Source organism: Mixophyes fleayi, chromosome 2 (genome assembly GCF_038048845.1).
Source record: "Mixophyes fleayi isolate aMixFle1 chromosome 2, aMixFle1.hap1, whole genome shotgun sequence".
Lineage (NCBI taxonomy): Eukaryota > Metazoa > Chordata > Amphibia > Anura > Limnodynastidae > Mixophyes > Mixophyes fleayi.
In genome coordinates, this window is record NC_134403.1 from 87,874,860 (window position 1) to 87,902,237 (window position 27,378).

The 27,378-nt window shown below is 40.7% G+C and overlaps 1 protein-coding gene across 1 annotated transcript; it reads left to right on the plus strand.

The window, feature by feature from the left end:
* The first annotated feature begins 10,313 nt into the window (after positions 1 to 10,313).
* Positions 10,314 to 14,660, plus strand: RPS26 (ribosomal protein S26). Its single transcript, XM_075199565.1, has 4 exons — positions 10,314 to 10,406; positions 11,050 to 11,227; positions 11,379 to 11,509; positions 14,578 to 14,660. Exons 1-4 carry the CDS (start codon positions 10,404 to 10,406, stop codon positions 14,611 to 14,613), a joined length of 348 nt encoding a protein of 115 aa, XP_075055666.1. The 5' UTR covers positions 10,314 to 10,403; the 3' UTR covers positions 14,614 to 14,660.
* The last annotated feature ends 12,718 nt before the right edge of the window (positions 14,661 to 27,378 follow it).

The window sequence follows — 27,378 nt, forward strand, 5'->3', positions numbered from 1 at the left end:
ATTAAATTACATACAAAATTTAGTGGTTACAGAATTGGTAAGCTTTATGTCGCCTAATAGCTTTTTTAATATAAATAAATCGGTTGCCACTAGCAAGTTACATTTAGGTTGGAACACACACATACTATCTTTTCAGATGCTCTGTAATTCCAAAGTATAGCATCCTTGATTTGTAATGATTAAATCAGAATATGGTTGAAGAGCGTTTATTATCTAAATACGAAGTTACGCTGTACGAGCACAATTACAAAGTGCCCACTTGAGTTAGTATTTTCTATAATGGGAGCACTATAATAATGGCCTAAATAGATGGCATAGAGAATTTAGTTGATGTACCAGAAAAATACCTCTTTCTAAATGTAGCCTCCTATTGGATCCTGCTGCTTAAGTCCAGTTGCCTGATGCACTACCCTTGTCACTTTACAAACTAAAACCAATTTGTGTTCAGGAAAGGCTAATCTAAAAATGTGTTTTGGGGTTCTGACAAATGTATTCCATCTTCACCATACGATCATTCATATGTCATAATTATTCTGCACTGTGAAGTTTGAGCCAAAAATTAGAATAACTGATGTTTGACATAGTAAATGTTGGCCCATTGTTAATTATTTTTGTACCTGGATTTTTCACAGGTTTGTTCCATATTTTAATTAACAGCAAAAATCAAAGGTGAACCGAAATGTTCTTATTTTAATAATGATATATTTGTTTTATCAGGGTAGTGTAGCCAGGCTAATAAAGCAGTTACTGGTTACTTTGATCTGGTCATTATATTATTGAATATGTCCCAAAATGTTGAGATACTAAAGCAAGTAGTATTTGAAAATAAAAGCTCTACATATTGGTTATTACATTAACGATATGAGCATGATACACTACATTACTAAAGGAATATTCTGATACATTAAAGATCTATGTGAATGGTTTCATTGTTAGCATAATCTGTTGAGAAGGTTGTTGTGCTGTATATGTGCTGCTACATAGACACTTGTCTTCCTTTAATCCGCATAGTAACTACTTCATAATTTGTGTATGGTCATTAAAATGGAAAATATAAAAATGAGACTTTGCTGCAACCTCATATACTCAGCACATTGCTCATGTCCTGTCTTTTACTTTATTTGTTCCATTTTCCTGTGACAGATGTGTCAAATATAAAGTCTATTCTAATTGCAGGTATTCCAAGTGCTGAGCATAGAAGCCTACAGTAAAGTATTTTTATTAGATTAATGATCAAATTAAAATATATATTTGTTATAATAACACTATAGTTACTTTTTGATCGTTCTTCAACAGTAGCTTCTACATCCTTATTTTGCTGTCTTCCATTCTATACTAAAATTGGTCCTGTCACTAGATCCTCTGATGTTATATTATTACTTTACTACATGGTAACCAAAACAAATGTGGTTCTCCTGGAACCCTGTTCACCTGGGAGGGAACATTTTATTGAAAGCTGTTTATGTACCGTGTTCTCTTCTTACAGGCCAGGAGAGCTTTGAGGCATAATGAAAGCTAACCCTTGAGCGAGCTATCAACTGCTACCCTAACTGCTGAGTTGAGCTTCCAGACTATACAATGCTCGCTTCAGGGCTAGCTTGCAGTACACCTCACAGCACTCTGGCTGGCTAGAGGAAGTCTGCCAGGGAGAGCGCATAGCTCACCAAATAAAATGCGCTCTCCTTATTGAACAATGCAGAAGGCATTATAGGACCTAGTGATAGGACTGCTTTAAATCGTCTATGCTGATATCACCTAGCAATGGTTAGTTGAGGGAGACTGATAACGGTACTGCGGTTAGGATGCTGGCTCTGTTGTGTATCTGTTAGTGTATACTAACTGCAACAACAACTGTTACTGCAACAAAAAAAGATAGTTGTCCAGTTTGTGGTTAGTGGCAAAAGACATCCCTGTAAGTCAGTCATTATTAGCGCTGTGTTGACTTTACACGTTTAAATAGCCTGATAACCTAAAAAAATAACCGTTCTAGTAAAATTTGTATTGTACTTCCAGAAGAGTCTTGAGCTTTGATAACCATGCTATACCTAAAATGTCTGTATGTATTCTGTTAACAGATTTCTTACATCACTGCAACATTTGTGCTGTACCACCCAGTTTACATATTGCTTTTAAAAGGAGCGAACAAGGTGTGGCTTAATGAAAAAGCATTCTCTTATTAATTAGTGTATGTGCTCAAAAATCATTTTGAAGACAACTCATTGTAAACAGGGCTGAGGTCTGTTAAGGTTAAGAATGTCAAATCAATTGTGTAGCTTTCTAACCAATTGCCTCCTTTTTGGGACTTAATACAAGGTGATTCCAGTAGTGCTTCTTGAATTTGCATTCTCTACTTGCATTGTCTACTTGCTACTTGCATTCTCCTCACATTAGACAAAATGCATTATATTTTCCTTCCATTACAATATATTCCTAATACAGGCCTGGTGCCATCACCAAATATTTGGTTTCAAAAGAAAAGTATCGGTGATGGCACCAGGCCTGTATTAGGAATATATTGTAATGGAAGGAAAATATACAAGGCCAGCTCCATTTTCTTTTTTTTAGTAAGAGAGCAAATACTTGTGTTTTATTATAAAGGGGCAACAGAGAGAATCTGCATTAAAGTGCTTAAATTATGTAAAAATATGAATTTTTACTGAAGTTAAAAAAAAAAAAAGGAACAAGTAAGACTATCCAAATTGTACGTTCCATGTTCCTACTATGTTGGCAACAAGTGCAATATTTCCATTGTTTTTAATTTTTTTTTGCAACCACTGAGTTCAGTTTTGATTTTGTTAGATTTCTTCTCCTTTTTGTTTGTGTGGTTAAACTTGCTTTAAAAAAAAATAAAAAAAAATTGCTGCAAAGCGTTTTTTGTAACTGTAACATAGTGTAAGTAAACATTTGTGTAATGGAGATACTGTATGTTTTGTATTGTTCTGGCTGAAGATCTGTTATAAATAAAACATGAATAATTTATTATGTCCTATTTCTTTCCATTTTTGACACATGTTCCTATTATATGGCCTCTACTTCTAATACAGTAAAAAGTAAATGTACTGGGGACACGTGCGTGGAGACATTTCATTTCTGTCTGCTTCTCCCAGGTGCTCTACCATAAATAACATAGGTGAACCAAATTTAGAAATCCCACAAGCATTTTTTTTCTCCCAGATGAAGAGCTCTCCAGTGTCCATTCTTAATAGAATGGGAAGGTCACAGAACAAGATCCAGGTGTGAATACCAGTTTGACCTCTCTCACCTACTTTCCCCAAGTCTCCAAAGATGGTCACAGCAAAGCTCCCAGCTGATGAGTATATGCATTTCTCTCTGATAGATTTGGATGTCTCCCTTTTGGCCTATGCTTATATACCCAATCTAACAAACATGGGGATTAACTACTCACCAGAAACATAAGGACTTGCAACAGATAGCTGCTGATCTCAACAGTGCTATAGGGCAAATGATCAATGAATTAGGTTGTGAATGGATGATGCACAACCATTATTAAACCCTTGAGTGTGAAAGACGATTGGGACTCGTCCTCTACCTGACCCCATAAAGTGCTAACGATCAGTCCCACTCATACTCTGCATTTAAGGGGCTAAGAAAACCCACAGATCACTTGCCACAGTAATCTGAGTTTTCCCAATTCTGCCGGAGGAAAGGAATCTGACATACCAATCTCACCACTATTTATTTATTAACCTTTATGCACTATATGAACAAAATTATTCGGACACTTGACCATTACACCAACAGGGACTGTAATGACATTGTACTCAAATACATATACTTTAATATGGAGTTGGCCCCCCTTTTGCAGTGATAACAGCTTCCACTCTTCTTGGAAGGCTTTCCACAAGATGTTGGCGTGTTTCTTTGGGAATTGTGTCTGTTCATTCTGTAGAGCATTTATGGGGTCAGGCACTGATGTTGGATGAGAAGGCCTTGCTCGCAATCTCCGTTCCAGTTCATCCCAAACGGTTTCATGGGGTTGAGGTCAGGGCTCTATGTGGGCCAGTCAAGTTTTTCCACACCGAACTCATCATACCATATCTTTGTAGTCCTTGCTTTGTGTACTGAGGTACATTCATGTTGGAATAGAAAAAGGCCTTCCCCAAACTGTTGCCACAAAGTTGGAAGCATAGCATTGTCCAAAATGACTTGTTATGCTGAAGCATTAAGATTGCCCTTCACTGGAGATAAGGGGCATAAGCCAACCCCTGAAAATCAGCCCCATACAATTATCCCTCTTCCACCAAACTTCACAGTTGGCATAATGCAGTCAGGCAGGTAACGTTGTCCCGGCATTTGACAGTCAGATGGGAGAGTCTGGGTTTGGCAAACAGAGAAGTGTGATTCACTCCACAGAACACGTTTCCACAGTCCAGTGTCTGTGTGCTTTACACCACTCCATCCGACGCTTGGCATTGGTCTTGGCGATGTGAGGCTTGCATGCAGCTGCTCGACCATGGAAACCCATTCCAATAAGCTCCTACCGCACAGTTTTTGTGCTTATATTAATGCCAGAGGAAATATGGAACTCTTCAGCTGCAGAATCAGCAGAGCATTGGTGACTTTAATGCACCATGCGCCTTAGCAGTCCTTGACCCCACTCTGTGATTTTATGTGGTCTTCCGCTTCGTGGCTGAGTTGCTGTTGTTCCTAAACGCTCGCACTTTCTAATCACTTACAGTTGACCGTGGAATATCCAGCAGGAATGAAATTTCACAAACTGTCTTATTGCAAAGGTAGCATCCTATCACAGTACCATGGTTGAAGTGACTGAGCTCTTCAGAATGACCCATTTTATATCACAAATGTTTACAAATGGACACTCCGTGGCTAGGTGCTTGATTTTATTGCCAACGAGTCTGATTGAAACAACTCAATTCAATAGTTTACAGGTGTGGCCAAATACTTTTGTCTATATAGTGTATAGCACCTACGTATTATGCAGTGCTTTACAGAGAATGTTTCCTCATTCACTTCCCCACTGGAACTTATTCTAACTATTCTACCACACAATCAAATTAGGGTTAACTTATTGTCAGGAACTAATTAAGAGCAGCTCTACCCCTGGTCTATGGCAACCTGTTACATGACCCTGTCCAGAACTACTGAGCATTTAAATCATGTGTGACCATCTTTCAAAATCTCCATATTTGTTACAGATGGATCTTTCTATTTAAGCTGCAATTTACATATAGTAACATGCAATGTGCAGTTTTAATTCCAGAAGAGGTTAAAAAACATCTGCAACTTTTGCAATTTAAGGTTGCAACAAAGTGCAGCCCTATCTCATATCCAACTTCATCTCGCACCTCTGTAGCAGATGATCACCCGTAGCTGGTCCTAGAGCTTCCCCAGATACCACATCATAGAGCTAATCTTCAGTCTTGGTAGCTAATGCTTGGTATTTTACATATTATTCTTCCTATAACTAAACGTGATAGTCCTCATTCATCCCCCTTTTACCCTGCACAGACTTTATCCTACATTACATTAGGGACCCATAATATTATGAAACCCATGAGCTAAGCTTATTTGCAGTAAATAAAGAGTTTGTGTAACCATTCTCCGAGAACAATAGGCCTTGTTGGTTTTGCTATATTAATGGTTTAACTCAGGCCTGTCCAACCTGCGGCCCTCCAGGTGTTGTGAAACTACAAGCCCCAGCATGCTTTGCCAGGAGACAACCTGTTGATAGCTGGAAGAGCATGTTGGGACTTGTAGTTTCACAACATCTGGAGGGCCGCAGGTTGGACAGGCCTGGTTTAACTCATATTTGAGCATGTTGGCTCGTAAACCTTTGGATCTGTCGATGCTTTATTTGCAGTACTGCTAATGGCGATCATCATAAAGGGCTTAGGATGGCGCATGAACGTCATCAACCTTTATTTATATAGCGCCAGCAAATGCTGTAGCGTTTTACAATTGGGAACAAACACCGCACTAAACAATACTAGGTAATACAGTCAAAGAGGTGAGAAGGCCCTGCTTGCAAGCTTACAATCTATGGGACAATGGGAGTTGAATACATGAGGTTAAGTTTACATATTGCATTTCGGTCCAGCCAGATTGCATATGTAAAAAGTTATTCAGGATAGTCAGTATTAATATGAACACTCTAGATTTTCATAATAGACATCATCATCATCATCACCATTTATTTATATAGCGCCACTGATTCCGCAGCACTGTACAGAGAACTCATTCACATCAGTCCCTGCTCCATTGGAGCTTACAGTCTAAATTCCCTAATGTACACACACACACATACAGACAGAGAGAGACAGACTAGGGTCAATTTAGACAGCAGCCAATTAACCTCTTAGTATGTTTTTGGAGTGTGGGAGGAAACCGGAGCACCCGGAGGAAACCCATGCATACACAGGGAGAACATACAAACTCCACACAGATAAGGTCATGGATGGGAATTGAACTCATGACCTCAGCGCTGTGAGGCAGGAGTGCTAACCACTAAGCCACCGTGTTGCCCAGTTTTACCAGTTTTGTTAAATACTGGCTCTATGATTCACCAGCTCATCTGATGACATTCATAAACAAGAGCTAAACATATTAGATAGAGGGGCGTCAACCTCCAGACAATTCTGTTGAAAGTCTTTTGTAGGTTAAATGACCTGGCCAATGAATGATAATATTGGGTAGTTGTAATATTGAACAACTTAAGCTTATAAATCAATTCATAGAATGTCTTTCTAGCTCCAGTTGCTTAGAGGCGGTTTAACTGGTACATTCTAATAACTACTTTCTGCATTGCCCAGGTACATGTCTAACAGGCATTAAAAGTGAAAGGAAAATTTGTGAAGTAGAAGTTATGATCCTGGCTAATTTTCTTATTGATTTGTTTTAGCCTTCATGTATTAACCGGGTTACAGACAAAAAGGAGTTGCAAAGGAAACCTTGATGCGACTACATTATACAGGGAGGGGCATAAAGAGCTCCCACATTTTGAAAGGGTATAAAAAAAATAAATAATGAAACTATTTAGGAAAACATTGTATTTATTTCTGAAAAGAACATAAAAACAGTTTTGTTTTAATGGGTTTTAAAAATCATATTGGACAAATGACAGCCATCGTTGGCAATACATTGCTGAAGATGTTCCCAGAATTTCTCCATCACTCTCCGGATCGTATCAGGTGGAATTGTTTCGATTTCCTGTCTGATCCTTTCCTTCAAATCCTCAAGAGATCGAGGACCATGTTTGAAAACTTTTTCCTTCAAGTATCTCCAAAGGAAAAAGTCACATGGGCTTAAATCTGGTGACCGCGCTGGCCACTCCTCTTCTCTCATTAGAGATCAAACACCCAGGGAACATTTCCCTCAACACTCTGAGTGAACGTCGTGCTGTGTGAGCTGTGGCCCCGTCCTGTTGAAACCACACATGTTCTGTCTTCAGATTGTCCAGTTTGGGTTGCAGAAGGGTCTCCAATATTCCAACATACTGGTCAAAGGTCACAGTTACTGTTGCACCACCTTCCTCAAAAACACACGGGCTGATCACACCAAAGTTGGCAACTGCACACCAGTTACATGAGTAGAGTGGAGTGGTCGTTTGTGGAGTTCACAAGGGTTATATTCAGCCCAATAGCGAAAATTCTGCTGGTTTACGGCTCCACTGATATGGAAGTGAGCCTCATCGCTTATTGATGTAATCACACAGATGTGATGTGAACACTAAATAATGAAGAGCCAGGTGGGGGAGATGGTACTAAAAGTGTCATATCTCCCCCATCCTGGTACCTAGAAACTCGGGGACAATTTTAGTCCATTTTCAGTATATTTGTTTAGCTCTGACAAAAGGTAAAAGAAAACTAATTGTATTTTCAGAGAACCCAAAGTATTTTAGAAAATATAATATAATTTGTGTGGGTACCACACAAGCAAATTACTGATAGTGATCTTGGAATGTGACCAGCCAAAATAGACTTAGTAGTGAAAAGTTTGAGGAGTTACCTTGGATAGCTAAAATGGCCACTAGTAACATTTCTTTGATATATGTCTAGTAGTTTGGATTACAGTTGGCTGTATCATAGTGTTTGCTTCATTTGGGGGACATAAATATTAACCAGTCTGTTTAAAAATGTCCCTGTAGCAATTCCAAAGTTCCAATATAGGTCCTTATAATCGCTTTCTACAATAAATGTATTTTATGGATAAGTATAACACCCTTAGTTTGGATGAGCTGGATGCACTGAATGTATGAGTAAACTTGCCACTCAAGCTGTAGATTCAGTCCCACAGTGAAGATAGGGTTACTAAACTATGTCTGCAGCATTATGTGTGTAGTATCTCATATCCTTTCTTCTATAGACCTTTAACACATGGAGTTGATGGGGGATTTTCTCATAAAAATATTCATATTTACTGACGATATCTTTGCATCAAAAACCCCTAAGTTCCCTCTCTGTGTAGGGGGAAAGGGCAATTATTTCCTTCTATTCAACAGATGGTAACATGATGTGGAACTAACATGCCCTTACTTGGTTAGGAAGCATCTATGCTAAAGACATCTCTCCTTTCAAAATTGCTATATATTTTTTTTCAGTCCCTTTGGGTAGCCATCCCCAGGCACATCCCAGACACCATAGACAGGCTCTTTATCTGGCCCAATCTATTTAAAGAACCCAAGTTTAGGTTTATAGATAGAATGGGAGTGCTAAACTTTCTGAACTATTACAAAGCCTCTGAAATAGCCCAACTGTCAGCCTTACACACCATGTCAGAGTGCCCCGAATTATCAATGATACACTGCTTTGCACCACCCTTCTCCTTACACTCTAGCAATCTTTGTGCTATAATAAAGCACTGACTTTGAATATGGGACTCTTACAAACTCGTCTCCAATACTTAACATTAGCATAAATTTCTTGTACCCCTAAGCTTGCATACTGGACTGTTTAAGCAGTATATCAAGTGTATATCACCTCTTGCATTTCAATAATATCCAGGATTGTTTATTAATCCAATCAGCCCATATGCCTCAGTCAGATAATCACAAACCAAATTTTTGATTAAAAAATGATTTTTATTTTGTATAATGGTACAAAAAAACATATGATACATTACATTCAAGTTTACTGCGTTGCAGCGCAGCTATAAGCATAATACCCTGTGAAACATGACCAGGATCTGAAGAGGAGTACTGTATAGAGGATACTGGGTACCAGGATTATTTTAGAAGCATCGGATACTGGATACCAGGATTATCTGAGAAGCAAAGGTTACTGGCTACCAGGATTCACAAGCAATTTTAGATATGATTAACTTCAGCGCCTATAAGCTCAAAACCACAATCAGGCATGAAATGGCTGGGGGGGGGGGAGAGTATGTTCTCTGTATTGTGTGACGGTCACAAGAATACAAGTTTGTTCTCCGTATGGTTTGGGTGGTTACAAGGATGCACTCTATGGTCATTAGAGTGCTAAATACTAGTCCGATGGGGCTGGTAGATGTTTTTATGTGATTATAACTCTTTGACAGCAATTTTTAAATTATATTATTGTCTATATATGCCTGTGCTATGTGGTAGTTTTATCTGGCCACAATGGAGTGTTTGAACTAAAGAGTCATTCAGGGTTTGTTAACATTTTGCATTATTATACAATTTATGCATATTTTCAAAATAGGACCTCAACTTTACAGAGGCCAGCAAAGCTGCAATAAAAAGCAAGAGAGAACATCAGATATTTAAAGCTGGAAGAACAGTTAAGAGATAATGGCACAAGCTGTCTAAATCTGAATGCTGGAAAATACTACTGAATATTACTATAATGAATGGTGGGACCCAATTCGGGAATCAATTTGGTCTGTCAGCCTAAGGCAGTGGAAACCATCATCAGGCCCTCAGGGTGAGTAGGTGTCATGTGACAATATAAGGGTCTTCCCCTATGGAGAGAAGGTGGCAAGCATTGCTCCTATAAGCACAAGAACACTTTGTGGAGATTTGTATGTATATTAATATTACAAGAAGTCTGATATAGTACTTGGCCAGTGCGTGTGATTATTTTATTGTTCATTCCACAAAGCACTATCTGACAGACTGTTATTTGGTAAATGACATCCCATTCCCTGCTAGGTCCTTTAGTTCACATGTCAACATGCGTTCGTGAGCTCGTATGCGCGCACCCACCACGTGACAAACTATACTAATCACTAACAAAAAAGCATTGATCCCTCCGCGGCCTCATCGAAAGTAGTCCCATTTACCAGAACATGATTCTCTTACTTATGGGGGCGGGAACAAGACCGTCTTGGCTAATTAGAGCGTGGATCTTACGTCAGATTGCCCTACATCACGTCCGCCGCGGAGGGATCGGCTTTATAATGAATGCGCGAGGGTTTCCGGTCCTCTTTCAGCCTTCGAGTCCAAGATGGTGAGAGAGCGCGGCGGGAGCGGGCAGAGCCGGGACCCTCGTGTCCGCTCGTAGAGCGCGGTGCGGCGGCCGCGGTTATGTACCGGGATATAGTTCTTCGCTGGCTGTGCCGCGTAGAGTCTGAGCCCTGGCCGCGTGTATTGGGACCCGGCTGTACATGTCCTAGGGGCCGGGTCCACGCTCACACCCGCTCTATGCCTGACACTGCTGGGGCCGGCGGGTGTGGGATGGGGCCCAGCTACTTAATGCTGTGCGGGGAGACCGAGCTCTGTGATTAGTATAACTGATCGCTTGTCACCGGTATATATAGTATCGTCCTGCAGCGCAGTCATGCAGCCGCCATCTCATGCTGTATTATATATGATACTTTGTTTTACACCCAGGGGGGTTATTTATATTCTCTAATGCCAGGGCAATGGGGCATGTCCACTTTTCTGGATCCTTGGTGTAGTATTGATCAACCTACGTTGTGCATGTTAAATGTACACAATACATATTACATGGCATGATGTAAGGTAGTTCTGTTTTAGCATTATTGTGTTAGAGAAATATTGATTGCAGAACATGTACTTATGTTGTCATTTAAGTTACTATTTTATAAATGTATGTTGAGCAATGACCTACCTGTTATCTCTCAAAACAGACAAAGAAAAGAAGGAACAACGGACGTGCCAAGAAGGGCCGCGGGCATGTCCAGCCCATCAGGTGCACCAACTGCGCTCGCTGTGTCCCAAAGGACAAGGCTATCAAGAAATTTGTGATCAGGAACATTGTTGAGGCTGCAGCTGTTAGAGACATCTCTGAGGCTAGTGTCTTTGATTGTAAGTTTATAGCCCCTTTAACTTGTCTATTTGTTTGTTGGATTATGTAGGCTATTGTAAACATTAATGAAAAAATTGGCAATGTATGCAGTCTTTTGAGTATGTTTAGATGTCTAAATTTTGTGTACTAAATGGTATGTTTCTCATCTAGCCTATGCTTTGCCCAAGCTGTATGTGAAACTGCACTACTGTGTCAGTTGTGCCATTCACAGCAAGGTGGTCAGAAACCGTTCCCGTGAAGCGCGTAAGGATCGCACACCGCCTCCTAGGTTCAGGCCTGCGGTATGTACCTTTACTAGTAAAATTCTTATGTTATTTTGTATCTTTGGTTGACAGTATGTGTAAGTTTTACATTTCTGTAATTCGGAATAGTGAGGGCTTTAAGTTTGCCCCAGAAAGCAATGGGGTAAAGTTATAGGTAGAAAGTAACTTCGGAGGTACATTAACATTTCATCATCACCATTTATTTATATAGCGCCACTAATTCTGCAGTGCTGTATAGAGAACTCCCTCACATCAGTCCCTGCCCCATTGGAGCTTACAGTCTAAATTCCCTAACATACACACACACACACAGACTAGGGTCAATTTTGGTAGCAGCCAATTAACCTACCAGTATGTTTTTGGAGTGTGGGAGGAAACCGGAGCACCCGGAGGAAACCCACGTAAACACAGGGAGAACATACAAACTCCACACAGATAAGGCCATGGTCGGGAATTGAACTCATGACCCCAGTGCTATGAGGCAGAAGTGCAAACCACTGAGCCACCGTGCGGCCCAACATTTTTTTTACATTTGTTTTGGATTTGCAGAAGTTTAAGGAACATTTTCTGCATTTACTAACTACAATAAAAGTGCATTTAATAAAATAATGTGCAGAATTTGTCGTACTCACCACAAATTGTCTAGTCTTAAGATTTTAGATTGCATACTAGGCTTTATTATTCAGGGGTATGGAAATGTACGCCTAAACATCCATGTTTACTAATCATTTCTTGTAATCTAGCAACTATAGTTTGACGTAGTTTGTGGTCTGCATATAAAATTTTTATTTGAAGCAGCTTTGGCCCCAATTGTATCTGCATGCTGAGTAAGTTAAGCTCCTGATATCTTCAGTTTGGCCAGAGTGAGTCCCTCTGTCTATGGGGTGCCCCCTCCACTTCATCTTGCAGATACCTTTAAACTACTCTGGTGAAACCCAATGACATCTAGCTTGTGATGTGACAACTTGCCAGCTGTATACAATGAACCCCTCCTTGCAGCTGATTAGTGGCATGAGGACAAAGTGCTGTATACAACCTTAGATACTTGTCCCAAATTCACAAGTGGATATGGCCTTAAACACAAGGACATTTTATGAAGGTGTAGCACAGCGATTGCATACAAGACGATAAGTTCAGATACAAGCTGCTTGTAGTAATTTTGTAAGCATCTGAACCACTGTCCGTGCCAGCTATGTAGCAGGTGTATTCCATATGTGATTGACTTGACACTGATCAAGCAGATTCTTTGGTCCGTATTGTACCTGTATCTAAGGAAGCTTTAGAACTATTCTGTAGAGTAAATGCAATGTGAATAAAATGGCTGTTTTACATAACTTCATTGTGTATTACGCTGCCTTGATCAGATACCAAACTAGTTATTGAAGGATATACTGTTGGTAATTTACAAACACCAAATGGATCAAAAATAGCACAGGCTGCATATGTTAGGTGTTTGGAAAATATACTATGATGACTGGACTGTTAGACCTGTAAAAATTTACAATGGGTTTCTCTGACTTGGCTTACATCTTTATCTAAAGGTTACCACGCTATCAAACACATGAAGTACCACATTATATTGTATGTGTACGAGGTTTTGAACGTCAGAAATGTGCAACTCCTTTTCTAGCATTTGGTTCTACCATATATTTTGTTGCCTCTGCTTTTGTGTATCTATCTCCCTGTTGTAAAGATCATGAAGACCTTGTAGTATGTGCTCTCCTGAATAAATCCATTGAACCTTGGGTTAAAGGAAATTGATTCCCTAAGATGTAGATTGCCTGCTATATTTCCATGGCACATTGAACGGCATATTGAAGTCTGCTCTTGTACACAGAAATACATATTCTAATATAAAACTGGTTCCAGACCCCTCCCATTTACAGGTCAACAATCTTTCCAGCGAGACAACTACCGTTAAAGAATAACTGCGCAATAAACCAATTTTAGTTTCTCACGAAGTGAGATCAATAAAATTACAATTTTGTCCGTTTCCCCCAGAGTGTTGACTCCCATGATGTTTAAGTAGGATACCTTCACTGCTACTCGGGGCAGGCTTTTTTAATTTGGTATTCCTTTTATCAAGGTCCATCAGTTTAAAAAAAAAAAACAGCAACCCTGCCCTGAGTGGCTGTACTGTTCAGGCTGTTGGAGACATTGCAGTATTAGATCTAAGGAAGTCTAGTCAATTGCTTTCTCCACCAGAAATTACCTTTTTGTTTATATGGTTATTCTTTAATTGTGATCGTTGCCAACTTCAGCCTTAAGCTGTTGTGAGTACCTCGAACGGTTGTAAAGGCATTCTGCAGCGATGTATTGCAGATTTCTCTTGGCCCTCCCACAATAGCTGTGCGAGGAGAAATCTGCGATTTTGAGGTAGCGTAGTGTCTGCAAATATGTTCTAAATTACACTTGCAGTGCTCAGGGGTATGAGTGTAGAAAATATCAGTGTTTTCGCATGGTTAATGTAGGCCGCCTTTGTTTAAGACTGAAAATCGGTCTTATTTAATCAAATTCTTCAGCAATGTTAAGTCTGCAAGCAGCAAACTAGCACAAGATGTTCACCACCCTGCTTCCCACACCAGTGCACCAGAGGTTGTTGGGAGCAGGAATGTGTTGCACAAGGGAAGTAGGTTGGAAAATATCTTGAGCTGACCTGCTGCTAGCACAGGGCAAGTAGGAAACTGATCAAGTATTGAGAGAGGGAGGAAGAAAATGGCACAGGTGGAAATTAGTCATATATAAAGATATTTATAAATGAGATTCTTTTTCACTAATGGGGGAAAAAACTTTAAAAGCCCAGGAATTATAAACACTCATTCCCCCTCCCTTCTCAATATGAAAACAAGCCCTATTTACAGGTCAATGTTTCATGTGTGACCTAGATCCTGATATTCAAAATAATCTGTTAAACATTTTCCAGGTCTGTGTGTATTAATGTGAACATCTTGCCTTGACACATACTTATGGCTTGTCATGGTATTTACATAGAATTGTGTGGTTCTCCTTTTCAATGGTACGTTCTTTAATGTGAAGCTGATGTTATACATTTCCACTAAATTGGTTGTAATTGTTTTTTCTTCCAGGGTGCACCTCCAAGAGCTCCCCCAAAACCAATGTAAGACCACCTGCAAAGATGTATCTTGTCCAATAAACTGTCAAAGAAAAACACGTCTTGCTTTATTTTACATTTCTTTTTAATGTCTATAACCTACACCAGTGTTAGTAGCTATTGCTCGGGTGGATGAGACTACAGACTTAGTAAGGGCTAGTGACATTACTGAGGCAAAGCGGCCCACAGTGATGTCACTAATTCCTTATTTTGTGGGCTGAACCAATAATCTACCTTTAATGACTGACTCCAAGTGTAGGGAGGGGGTAATTCCTGTTTAGCCCCATTGGTCACAGTACATACCATTCCTTTATTTTGTTTGCCAGGGCTGAATAGAATTGTCTCCACATGGCGTTTTTATTTTCTTGGAGTGTGCTTTTTTATTTTTATGAGGTAGGTTCTCATGCATTACCCACTCATTCAGCCCTTGTGTGACGTCTCAGACTGGGTGTATTAAACTGTTGTCCAACAGTAAGAGAGAGGCATGTGATCAACACCTAATGAAGATTATAAACAAAAATATTAAAGTGGCTCTAAATATTGAGTACAATTTTTAAAATCTAAAAAAAATACTATTCCTGGATATAAATTGCTAAATGGTTATTTTATTAAAGCTGTTCCAGTCTTAGCTTTTTCTTTCTGGGCCTACTTGATCTCTGGATAGTACATACTATCAAATTAAAAGATAAAGGGTATTGCCTGAGTTGTTCTTTATTGAGCAGGATATTTAATGTATATGTAAATGGCACACGCTTTATGCAGAGCACCCAATGGGGTGCATTGTTGAAAAGTGATAAACATTTCTTTTTTGCTTATTTCACGGCATAAATTGAATTATCCTTTTATTTATAAGGTGCCACATGGTTTTTGCAGCGCCGTACACAATACAAACAATGGACAATACAGGGAAAACAATACAGAACAATAAATGAGTAATACCATGACTTCAGAGGCTCCAGGCAAAGAAATTATATTGAAGTTGGAGCAGAAGAATAGGTAGAGACATGAGGGAAGAGGGCCCTGCTCATAAGAGCTTACATGCTAAAGGGAGGGCAAACAGATGGCTGGCACAAAGGGAGTCAGAAAAGGGGAGCAAGTGCTCCTTTCTGAGTAGGAGCGAGGTGATGAGTGAGCATGGAGAGGGTTAGGTGGTAGGCTTTGAGGAAGGGCTGAGCTTTGAGTGCCTGTTTGAAGGAGGACAAGTTAGGGGACAAAATGGATGGAGCGTGGGAGGTCATTCCAGTGCAGGGGAGCAACTCTGGAGACTTCTTGAATTCTGAAGTGGGATGAGGTGATCAGAGTGGAGGAGTGGTGACTGTCATTGGCGGATAGCAGAGACCGGGTGGGAGTGTGGATGGAGAGGAGTTTGGAGATATAAGGGGCAGTAGAGAGCGAGAGAGAGAGCCTTCTAGGTGAGGGTAAGCAGTTTAAAAAGGGTTCTGTAGGGGAAGGGGAGCATCGAGAAAGGAAGATAAGACTCTGCCACATTGAGTATAGAACGTAAAGGGACGAGGTGAGAGTGGGGGAGGCTGGTGAGGTGAAGGTTACAGTAGTCAAGCCGGGATATAAGTGCTTGGATAATAGTTTTGATTGCTTCCTGAGATAGGAAGGGCCAGATGTGGGCGATGTTGCATAATTGGAAGTGACCGGATTGAGCAAGGGATTGAATGTGGGGCCAAAATGAGAGGGAGGAGTCGTGGGTGACGCCCAGGCAGTGGAGTTGGGGGTCAGAAGAGATGGTAGAGTTGTTAACAGTGATGGAGAGATCCAGGTGGGATGAGGACTTAGACGGAGGGAAACAATGAGTTCGGTTTTTGCAATGTTAGTTTTGAGAATGTGAGGACATTCAAGAGGAGATGTCAGGGAGGCAGTCGGATACATGATCAGGAGAAGAGATGTAAAGTTGAATTTCATTGGTGTATAAGTGATACTGAAGACCGAATTAAGTGATGAGAGCACCTAGGGAGGTAGTATAAAGTGAGAATAGTAGAGGGCCAAGATCAGGGCGTGGAGGGGGGAGGATGAATCAGACATGGATACAGAGAGAGTGGTTGGCGAGGTATAATGTGAACCATGTGAGGACAGAACCAGAGAGAGTGACGGGTCTGCAAAATGAGGGGGTGGTCCATGGTATCATAAGCTGCGGATGGGTCTAGGAGGATGAGCAGGGAGCAGTGACCCCTGGATCTAGCAGCGAGGAGATCATTAGTTACATTGGTCAGGGCAGTTTCAGTGGAGGGGGCGGAAGCCAGATTGGAGAGGGTCAAGGAGGGAATTGTGTGTAGGTGACTGGTGAGGTGGTTGCAGACAGTTCGCTCGAGAAGTTTAGAGGCATAGGGGAGAAGTGAAATGGGGCGGTAGTTAGCGAGTGAGGTGGGATCAAGATTAGGTTTTTTAGAATGGGAGAGATAAGGGCATGTTTGAAGAAAGAGGGGACAATGCCAGTGGAGAGAGACAGGTTGAAGAGATGAGCTAGAAGTTGTCGAGAAAGGGAAGTGGGGGCAGTATAAGACTGAGACACGGAGGTGAATGGGGGAGAAGAGGCAGATAGAATGTGCTTCGAAGGTGGAGAAAAGAGGGAAGGCTCAGGGAATGACCTGAAAAGTGCAGTTAGGGGATAGGAATACCACCCCCGCCTTGGACAGTCATCCGGTCTGGTTGAGTGGGTGAAGGAAAGGCCACCATGGGAGAGAGTGGTGGGGGAAGCAGTCGGTAGAAGAGTGCCAGGTTTTGGTGATAGCAAGGAGGTTAAGAGAGTTGGAGATGAAGATCATGGATCGCTGGCTTGATCTGAAGTTCCAGAGGGCACGGGAGAAGGGTAGGGGAGTGATGTGGAGGAGATTGGAAGGGTTGATGGAGCGCATTAGGGTAGAGATGGGGTGGGGGGTAGAGGATGGGAATAGTACAGGAGCGTGGAGGCATGGTGAGAGACAGGAGAAGAGGGGGGGGGTGCAGAAGTTGAAGAAGGAGGAGTCGGAGAGGCAGAGGTGAGGATAACAATAGGCAAACAATAGAGCAGTAGACTGGTAAAAAAAGTAAAATGACAAGGCAAAAACAGGTATCGCTAAAGAAATAAAGACATGGTAAGATCCCAAGCAAAAACAATAGGATTAGAGAAATAACGGCCAGCATTTGGTCCTGAAGGATAAATCCACCCTATTCCATTGTAGTAGTCTTAATTTCTGTTCCATACAGTGTCTCCACGGAGCAAGTAGACTCAATAGGAATTATATTTTTTTCTGTATTTTTCCCTATTTGTAATCTCCAGCTGTCGCTCAATTCTTTAAACCTTTGGTTTAATTTGGGTATTTTACATTTGTACCTATCCTTCACTGTCCTTGTACTACTTTTTTTTTTTAAGGCTTTTTAGTTCTCAAGAACCAAAGTGCACTGTACAGTTAACCCCTTCACCTCCGTGCTGAGCTCATTTGTTTTGAACTGATCACATTCCATCAATAGTAATTTATGTAGTGCCCATGTACATTTTTTCATAAGACTTTTTTAGAAAATTCCATAAGAGCTTATACTTCCTGATACAGCAAAGAAACCTCCTTACACAACCTAGAAATGCACCTCTCCTCCATCCCTGGGTTGCTTAATGTTTTCTGTAGTGATGCAGGCTTAAATCTTTTGATAAAAATATGAACTAATACCTCATGTTTTCATTTTGCTAGACACACACAGATATGCAGTGTGAAGGATAAGCGCTGACAACTGTCTTTTTGTTTTGTATACATATATGGGCATTTATATTGCCACGCAGCTGGTACCATATATTATGTGGGATATACCAAGCGCGGGCTTGTTTTTCTCTGGTTCTGTAGGGTGTTGTTGACTAAACGCTACATTCAGAAGAGTGTACTTCTCTCTTTCCAATAAGTGCAATTTCCTACTAAATGTCTTGAGCATTTTTTAAAATGATCTGTTTCTTTCGCTGATGGTCTGGTGTGACTAATCTTGTGAGATCATCCAGAAAAAAAATGTGCTGACAAACTAAACTGCTTGATGTCCCAGAAACGTTCTAGGAAGTACACTAAGCAATGTTCCTGTTATTTCAGTGGTTATACACTCAATAAATGTACATCTTCCCAGAATGTAGTTATAGTTTAAGTGTACATGTCCCCTAAACAGAGGTGGCACCCACCTTGCAGCTTTAACAAATAGTATGTGCTCAAGTAGTAAACAGATACTAACACATAAATGAACACTGAACATACAAAGAAATCAAAATGTATTAAGCAGTGGCATGAAAGATTTTTCTTTCAAACAGCTGCAGCAGAAGATGTCACATCCAGAAGAAAATGTCTGGTAAAGGGAAAAAGATGGTGGCTTTGCAGAAATCAGCTGCTGATGTTTCTGCCTTATGTGCCCAGGAGGTTGCCACCGCCCTTGTAGAATGCCCTTGTAGGAATTCTGGCACCTCATTGTCCTTTCCTCTTGTAATTATGTGCACTGACATCCCTTAAACATCTTGCAAAGGGTATTTAGGAATAGAGCATGTGCTTGATAAGGTCCTGCTGGAAGGATGCTGATCTGTCTTTCTGAATTCTTTTGTCCTAGAATGGAAAACAAAATTTTTTGACAGGATCTTATCTAATCGTTCCTCTTTGTCGTTAGTTGGCTGTGGACAGAGATGGAAGTACGATCTGATTCATAAGAAAGTGAATACTATAGGTAGGGAAATAGGATTAGAGCTCAACACCACTTTGCCTATACAGATGTTCAGAAACCGCTCCTTACACTATAGAGCACATTATTCTCTCACTTGAGGGACACATCTTGTGAAAAATAAAATGGATCCAATGTCGGGGTATCTAGGACAAGGCTGAGATCAGAAGGTGCCACAAAAGGCTTGATATGAGATCTAAACTAAAAGATTTTCAGATGACAGTTTGGTGTCCAGAAAAATACTAAGTGCAAATACCCTAACTTTCAGATTAGTGAAATTAAACACTTTCTAAGCCATCTTAAATAAAATTAAGAATATGTGGAATGCAAGCAGACATAATATCCACTAGTTCAGGTTTGCACTACAATATAAATCTTCCAAGTCTTCTATAGTAAATTGAGGAAGAATTGTGTTTCCTTGAATATTACATGGAGGCTGTTACAATTGGTTAACTCCCTAATCAGATCTGTATGGACAGGAAAAAGGGATATACACCTGCACTGCAGGGTTACACTAGTCACTAGTGTCTTTTTTCTGGTGTTTGTTGAGTAAGGAGTTTTTGTGTAGTGTTAGTGTATGGGTTTTTTCTTATATATTCTTCATTTACCTTTTTTTTTTCTTCCACAGGTAACATCAAATTGATCAAATGAGACAACGTAGCAATAATCACAATTTTCACTTGACTGCACATCTAGCCACAGGGGTAGACAGGGCAGGGGAGCATCTGTCCCCTGGACCAGTCCCATAGTGAGCTACCATGGACTGGGTCAATGGGAAGGGGAGGACAGGTAGAGAAATTCGGTCAGGAAAGAGTGAGAGAATAATGGATAACTGGAGTTGAACTAGTAACTTGAATCTTAGTCTGGAGTCTACGGTTAATTCACTTCCATAAAGTAATATCGGGTCATTAGCCATCTCTAACAAGGGCTTGAATAAGTTTGGAAGTAGGCGGGTGTCTCTTTGAACTCTAGCCTTTGAAACCAAATGGCAGTGAATTTGTGGAATTTGTCAGCCGATGATAAGGTTATTTCGTCCATACACAGAAATCAATACAGCTAAACCATTCTTTAATTGTAGGAAGTGAGATGAACTTCCAATGCATTGTTTAAATGTTTGAGGAGGGATCTCTTGTAATTAGAGATGGATGTATTAAGAAGAGAAAGGAGCCAAAATTGCGGGTCTACTGCCCTGTGATTTCCTTTGAAAGACTAAAAACGGTTTGCCATATGAAGTGAGTTTGGAGCAATCCTGCCACAGTCCCTGTGGCCAAATTCCACCTCCAGCAGGAAGCAGATACAGTAGGTGAGAATCTGAGCAGCAGACTGGGTCTCGTATACCACCTAGATAAGATTTTGTATTGTGTCCCCACAACTGAGAGACTAGGTGACCACATATGTGTTGCTTGGAACACTTTTATCTATTTATCTGTAAAGGGACAAGGTAGACCTCTATTCCACACTTCCACAAATCAAGGTGTCAAGTGGGATAAGTCTACTTGGAGCAATCCATATAGAATGGCAATCATATGTCCAGCGGTGACGTACACAATAATTGAAAGGATGTGAGATCCCTTTTGAATTGAGCAACACTGAAATGATTTAAAAGAACGGTCGTATTTGCAGGTAAACCCAGTGATCCTTATGTGTGAGAGCCAATACTTCACTGACCTTGGCAAGCGAGCATATACCTCCCCTTCCCACTAGCTGGCCAACGCGTCTGATCCACGCCTCTAAGGCTCTGGAGGGAAATCTGGATTGTGTACAATGGGAGTAAGAGGGGATATACAAGAGGAGACTTTCCTGCAAGTTCAGAGCTTTCTCCAGCATTCTAAAGTGGGCCCAATTGTGGGTGCAAGATTTTAGGTGTAGAGAGCCAACGTAGTAAATGAAGGGCTATTGGATAACATGAGCCACTGCTAATTGAAGTCCACTTCAGTCTTTGCATCCACAAAATAAATCATGTCTACATCTTGGTCTCCTACTTCCCCGGACAAAGCCACGGATTGTATTTTGCAAGTCTCATTTTTTTTTGAGGAACCTTGACTGGGACTGCTTGCAGAACGTATAAAGGATCCTGGGGAGAATATTATTTTTTACAATATTAACTCTTCCTAGCCAGGCAAATTTTTGAGTATTTAATTATTGCAGGTCTCTCTGGACCTCAGCTATAAAAGGCAGGAGATTAAGGTTAAAAAGCTTGGAGATGTCAGTGGATAGTATAATACCCAGGTACTGAACCTGAGACGGATGCCAGGAGTAGTGGAAGGCTGATTGGAGATCTGCAATCACCTTTTCGGAAATGTTCAGGCCAAGACCCACCGATTTAGTATAGTTTATTTTAAAATTAGGTAAAGAAATCTGAATTCATCAACCAAGATCGGTAGGGTAGCTATTGGTCACTTTGTGATAGCCCAAAGATTATCTGCAAGTAATATTTTGGATCTTGAGAGCGATAGTCAATGGATGAAGGAGGCATTGTTGTCGAAGTGTCTGCCAAGATAGGTCTTGGAAGATCAGTATTTTATGTCCATTGAATTCTGTGATCACGAGTCTTCTGGCCTTTTGCATGATTTCTTCCTTCACATTATAGTAATGGAGACTACAAATAATGACTTTTGGTTGTTCTGTCTGAGGGCTGTTTGACCTCAGTGTCCTATGCGCCCAGTTGAACAGTATGATGTTGGGGTCGGCGTCTAATATTGAATTAAATATTTTCATGAGTACATCAACGATACCTTGAGGAGGGAAATCCTTCAGGACTCCTCTAACTCTTAGGTTATTGCATCTGCCACGATTCTCTAGATTCTCTATGTGTCTTTGTATTTCAGATATTTCCCTTGCCTTCTTGTTAATGGTATCTCTCAACTGGGAAAGAAGGTCAGATTGTTACTCCTGAGTGTTCTCCAGCATGGAGACCCTGGGTGTAACCTGAGTAAGGTTCACAAGTTGAGATGTGAAGTCTCTGTTCAAGATCATGGATATCTTGTTTTGTTGGTAAAGTTTGGAGACGTTTAAGGATATCTCCCAAATCTCTGTTGGTCTTAGTCCCCTTGTCAAAAGATGATGTTTCTGACATTGCGTAAACCAGCGGTGCGTCTAATGAATAAGAGTTTGGATTAATGAGGAATTGAAGTAGATCTGTCTGTATGGGAGGGATTTTAGATTTCTGTGTGGCTTTCTTAGTTGACCCCTTTCTGCCCTTCATTAAGAGAATACAGTTGAAATACATTTTGTCGACTATCAAATCATTTGTGGTTAGCGTGATGAAGTAAGATGCTGTAAGTCACCGCTACCCATTGACTCGGTGTCTTACTCCATGGAGGTTTTAAAATTAGTCCATGTGGGCCTCCGTAGACAGGGCCAAATAGTTGTATAACATAGAGACTTACAGAGATTCCGCAACGATTACATCTTTCCTCGATGACCGGTATGTATGTGATAAAGCTGTGGTATCCGTGAATACATTTTTAGTAGAGTCTTGTTGAAGAACACTGATGTGTATGGTTGTCTAGAAAAAACTCTTTATAAGTAAACACCATCAGGTATCACTGCCAGATGAGTAGATAGTGTGGCCCCACAGTTACAGCAAGTCACTGAGTGGCTACAGCGGCACCCCTTTGGGGAGCACACCTGTGTGCTATGGCCAGTAGAGGTGAGTCTATGCCAGGCGAGGGGAGGCACTGAGGGAAGGTGTTTTAACTATCCATTTGTATAGGTGCAAATGGAGCTGTGCCAATGAACGTGTGGAGTGCGAACTGTAATGTGTAGCAATCCCAAATGATAAAATAGTGTGAATTAGAGCAATATCAGGAGGAACCACTGGAGGGCAGCAGAGTCACACAAAAGGTATGAACAAACCTCTTAGAGTTGATACAACTAGGTTAATTAACCCTTTGGTGACTGTGATACGTGTCTAAGCTGGTAGATAAATGCTCCTAAAAAATGCTTCGAAAAAATGGAGATGTTGCCTATAGCAACTGATCAGAGTCTAGCTGTCATCTATTTAACACATGCTACAAAATGACAGCTAGAATCTGATTGGTTGCTATAGGCAACAACTCCACTTTTTCAAACCCGCAGTTTAGTAAACATACCCCTATGAGTAGAAAGTTCATCCTTGTTGGTTATTAGAGAGCAATGATGAGCTGTGCGATAAAAGAATGTACAGTGCTTATGCCAAGACCCTGTTAGGAGCATCTAGAAGTGACTGCGCCCCAGGAGCTGAGAGAGGCCGTTCCACAGTTAATTTTCCCCTCCACCCTCACAAAGCAATCTTCTGCTGGATGGAGTGACTGATGCAGGATGCCTAATGGTAGAGCGCTGAGGGAGACCATGTGGCAGAGCACTCAGGTAGGTGGTAGAGGCTATAGGGGCCGTGCCTGGATCCAGCAAGCAGCGTAGGGAATGAGCAGGTAAAGCAGTCTCGTCTCCGGGTTGGAAGCGAGCAGGTTCGGTCAGTGCGGTGGTAATCATATTTCCTACGCTGAAAACACAGACGTAAATATGACTGACACGAAAAAACCGACAATGAAAATACTGCCAAGCAGAAAATACCTAACGTTATAAATACTGACGGAAGAATATACAGCCACCGGACCCGCCGCAAGTAAACAGCCAGAGGAAAATCTGTTCAGAGCAAAATTAGGGGGACAAACTGGGGGGTACCCAGATTCTCTTCCAACCAGCACTACACTTAGCCAGCCAGGGCTGGTAGCACCATAACAGGGGAACCCGGAGCTGGGGGCCCCCTGCCATGATGACAACCAAGCCCAGGCTGGTCAGCACGTGGCTGGAATCCCTAGGGAGTGGGGTCCGCAAAAAGTGGGTGGGGTGGGTGTGGCCCCCCTCTAGGAATACCCAGCCTTGTGCTGACAGCACTAGGGCTCTTCCCACACCCCTGGGTGTAGGGTAATAAAATGTGTAAAACACATCCAGTGCCAGCATGCTCTGGTGCCAAGTGCACCAGAGCATGGTTCTCCAAGTGCCAGCATGCCCTGGCTACTATGGGTATGCAGGGCTTGTAGTTATAGAAGCAATAGCATGCCTAGACTGTTAACTGTAGCCCGGCCTGGCTGCTTCTTGTAGTTCCACAAGCTAAAATACTGTTTTACACACATTTAATTACCCCAAACCCACCGCCCTAGGGGTGTGGGAACAGCCCTAGAGCTGTCAACACGGGGATGGGTATTCCTAAATGGGGAGCTGCACATTTTCTTTGCTGACCCCACTCCCTATTATGCCACACAGTAGTATCCCCACTTCATATTATGCCACATAGCAGAGCTCTCAGTTCAGACTATGCAACATAGTTGTGCCACTAATTCTAATTATACGACAAAGTAGAGTGCCCGGTTCATATTATACCACACAGTTGTGCCCCCAATTCACATTATGCCATTTAATAGTTCTCTCAATTCATATTATGCCTCATAGTAGAGGCCCAGTTAATTTTATGCCAAATAGTTGTGCCCACAATTCATAACATACCTCATAGTACACTGTAACAGAAGACAGGCGAGGCGCCTCAATGTGTATTACCACTTGTATAGTATAAATGGATGTAATATCATGCGTACCATTAGGTATTGATAGGTCATCTAGTCAGATAAGGAGGATCCTCTTCATAAATTGTTCCTCCCAGTTGGTAAAATAATGGACAATGCAAGAAACAGAATACAACATAGAGTAGTATTGTCAGGATGTGTAATCACACCACCTGTGAGATATATACCACCTATGGGACTTCCTTATCGTGCAAAAACACTTATGCCCAGAGATCAACAGTTATAATGTATAGGACACCCATGTGTACCAGCCCAAAAACAGGTATAGAAATATATAAACTGCGTACCAGATGGTCTCTTCAAGTTGGCATAAAATCAATCCTTTGAAGGATCAGTTGTATAGTCCCCCTCTTCAAATCTCAGTCATTTGGCAGCAATAATGACAAGAAAGGAGGTATAAAAAGTACAATACCGCTTTAATAAAAAATAAATATAAGCACTTACATCAAGGAGTGCAGATAGATGTTAAGATAGTAGGCTCAACGCGTTTCGTCCCAGTAAAAACGGGACTTCATCAGGAGAACAGCAGATACCTATACCGCTACATTACCGGCTTTAAATAGAGCCCGGACGCCATCTTGGCGCATGCGCAGATGCCGCCACTAACTGCGCATGCGTCAGAACAACTTTATTCATATTTACAAAAACGGAACAATAGTCCCTCATGTACAGAGTAAACAGACACCAACAGAATATCGAGATGTCTACTCTCATTAGTCACACCATACAATAAAGGGATATGTTAACACATGTTCCATAATCCCCATAGCGCCAGCAATATCAATAATAAAACATCCAAATATGCATACTATGATGCACAATTATAAAACATATACAAAAAACATATATACATACACATACATAATCACATATACCCTAATCAAATCTGTCAAACATTGGGTTAATCAATATCCACATACCTAACCTCAAATCTGGTGACAATATATCGGATACAGATACCAATCTTTGTAATTTAGTGTATATCATCAGTCTGACCAAGCATTGATATTTTAATATTAAGGGATAACACCCACTAATTATATCTCTTGACTATAGTGATCAATAAGAGCAATAAAACCAATACCACCCAAAAATTACCATCCTAATGATAGACCCAATATAGTGACTGTACCTTCTAAAATAATATATGTTTACCAATATGTAAACCAAAAAGCCTATGATAGAGGGGGAGAGAGAGGGGGAGGGGGGGGGGGAAATAGGAAATGGAAACAGTGAAAACCCACTTATGTTGCCTATTGTATATTGTGGCTATATAGTGAAAAATAATTCCTAGGACTCATTATATTGTAACGTGTAACTCTGGAAAAAGTAGCGAACTGCACCACAATGAGCAACGGTATGGAAAAATGTTTAGAACTACAGAAAATATCAGAGAACCCCAACTACCAGACTACAAGAAGGGGGCCAGCTCATAATTCTCATTGAGTCCAGATGGAGTCATAGTACCTAGTTGAAAAATCCAAAACATTTCTCGCTGAGAAAGTTTACGCTGTAGATCTCCTCCCCTTGGATTGAGAACTACTCTTTCCAGAGCCATAAATTTGAGGTGTTTTGGATCCCTATTATGATTTAATGCAAAATGTCTGGAAACTGAATGACTTTGAACTCCATTCTTGATGTTCCGGATGTGCTCCTGGATACGTAATTTTAGAAGTCGTTTGGTCTTACCAACATACTTCAATTTACAAGGACATTCCAACATATAAATAACGGAGGTTGTTAAACAATCCATCCGTTGTTTCACATTGAATTTTTTACTGTTGTCATAATTGTAAAAAAAGTTTACCGCTGGATTCATGTACTGACATACATTACAATGAGTGCATTTGACTGATCCTATCCTATCAGGTATAAAACTAGAGGATCTCACAGTGGGTTTCTTATTAGAAAGTAAACTTGGAGCTACCAATTCCTTCAAACTGCGATTTTTCCGAAATATTAAAAGTGGTTTGTCCGGAAGTATTGTGGAAAGAATAGGATCTCTTTGCAAGATACCCCAATGTTTATTTATAGTTGACCTAACCAGATGTTCTCCACTATTAAATTCCGTGATAAACGGTATGATTTCCTCTTTCTCTGATTTAGTAGTATATCTTAAAGTTTCAGTCCTATCCTTTTTATTAATTTTATCAGTAGCCTCATTGAGAATTTTTTGTGGGTATCCCCTTTCTTTAAAACGATCGACATAAATGCTGAGTTGTTGCTCAAAATCAGTATTGTGACTGCAATTCCTTTTTATTCTATTAAACTGGGAATACGGAATATTATCCTTCCATCGTCTCTGATGACAGCTATTATAGTGTAAATAGCTGTTTGTGTCAACAGGCTTGATATAATTTTTGGTAATCACTTGTGTATCGTTAGATGTTAACACAAGGTCAAGATATTCCACTTGTATATTACTTATGTTGGCTGTAAATTTAAGGTTATACTCATTCCTACCAATATACTCAAGGAATTCCTCAAATTCATCACAAGTACCATTCCAAATGAGTAAAATATCGTCTATATAGCGTTTGTAT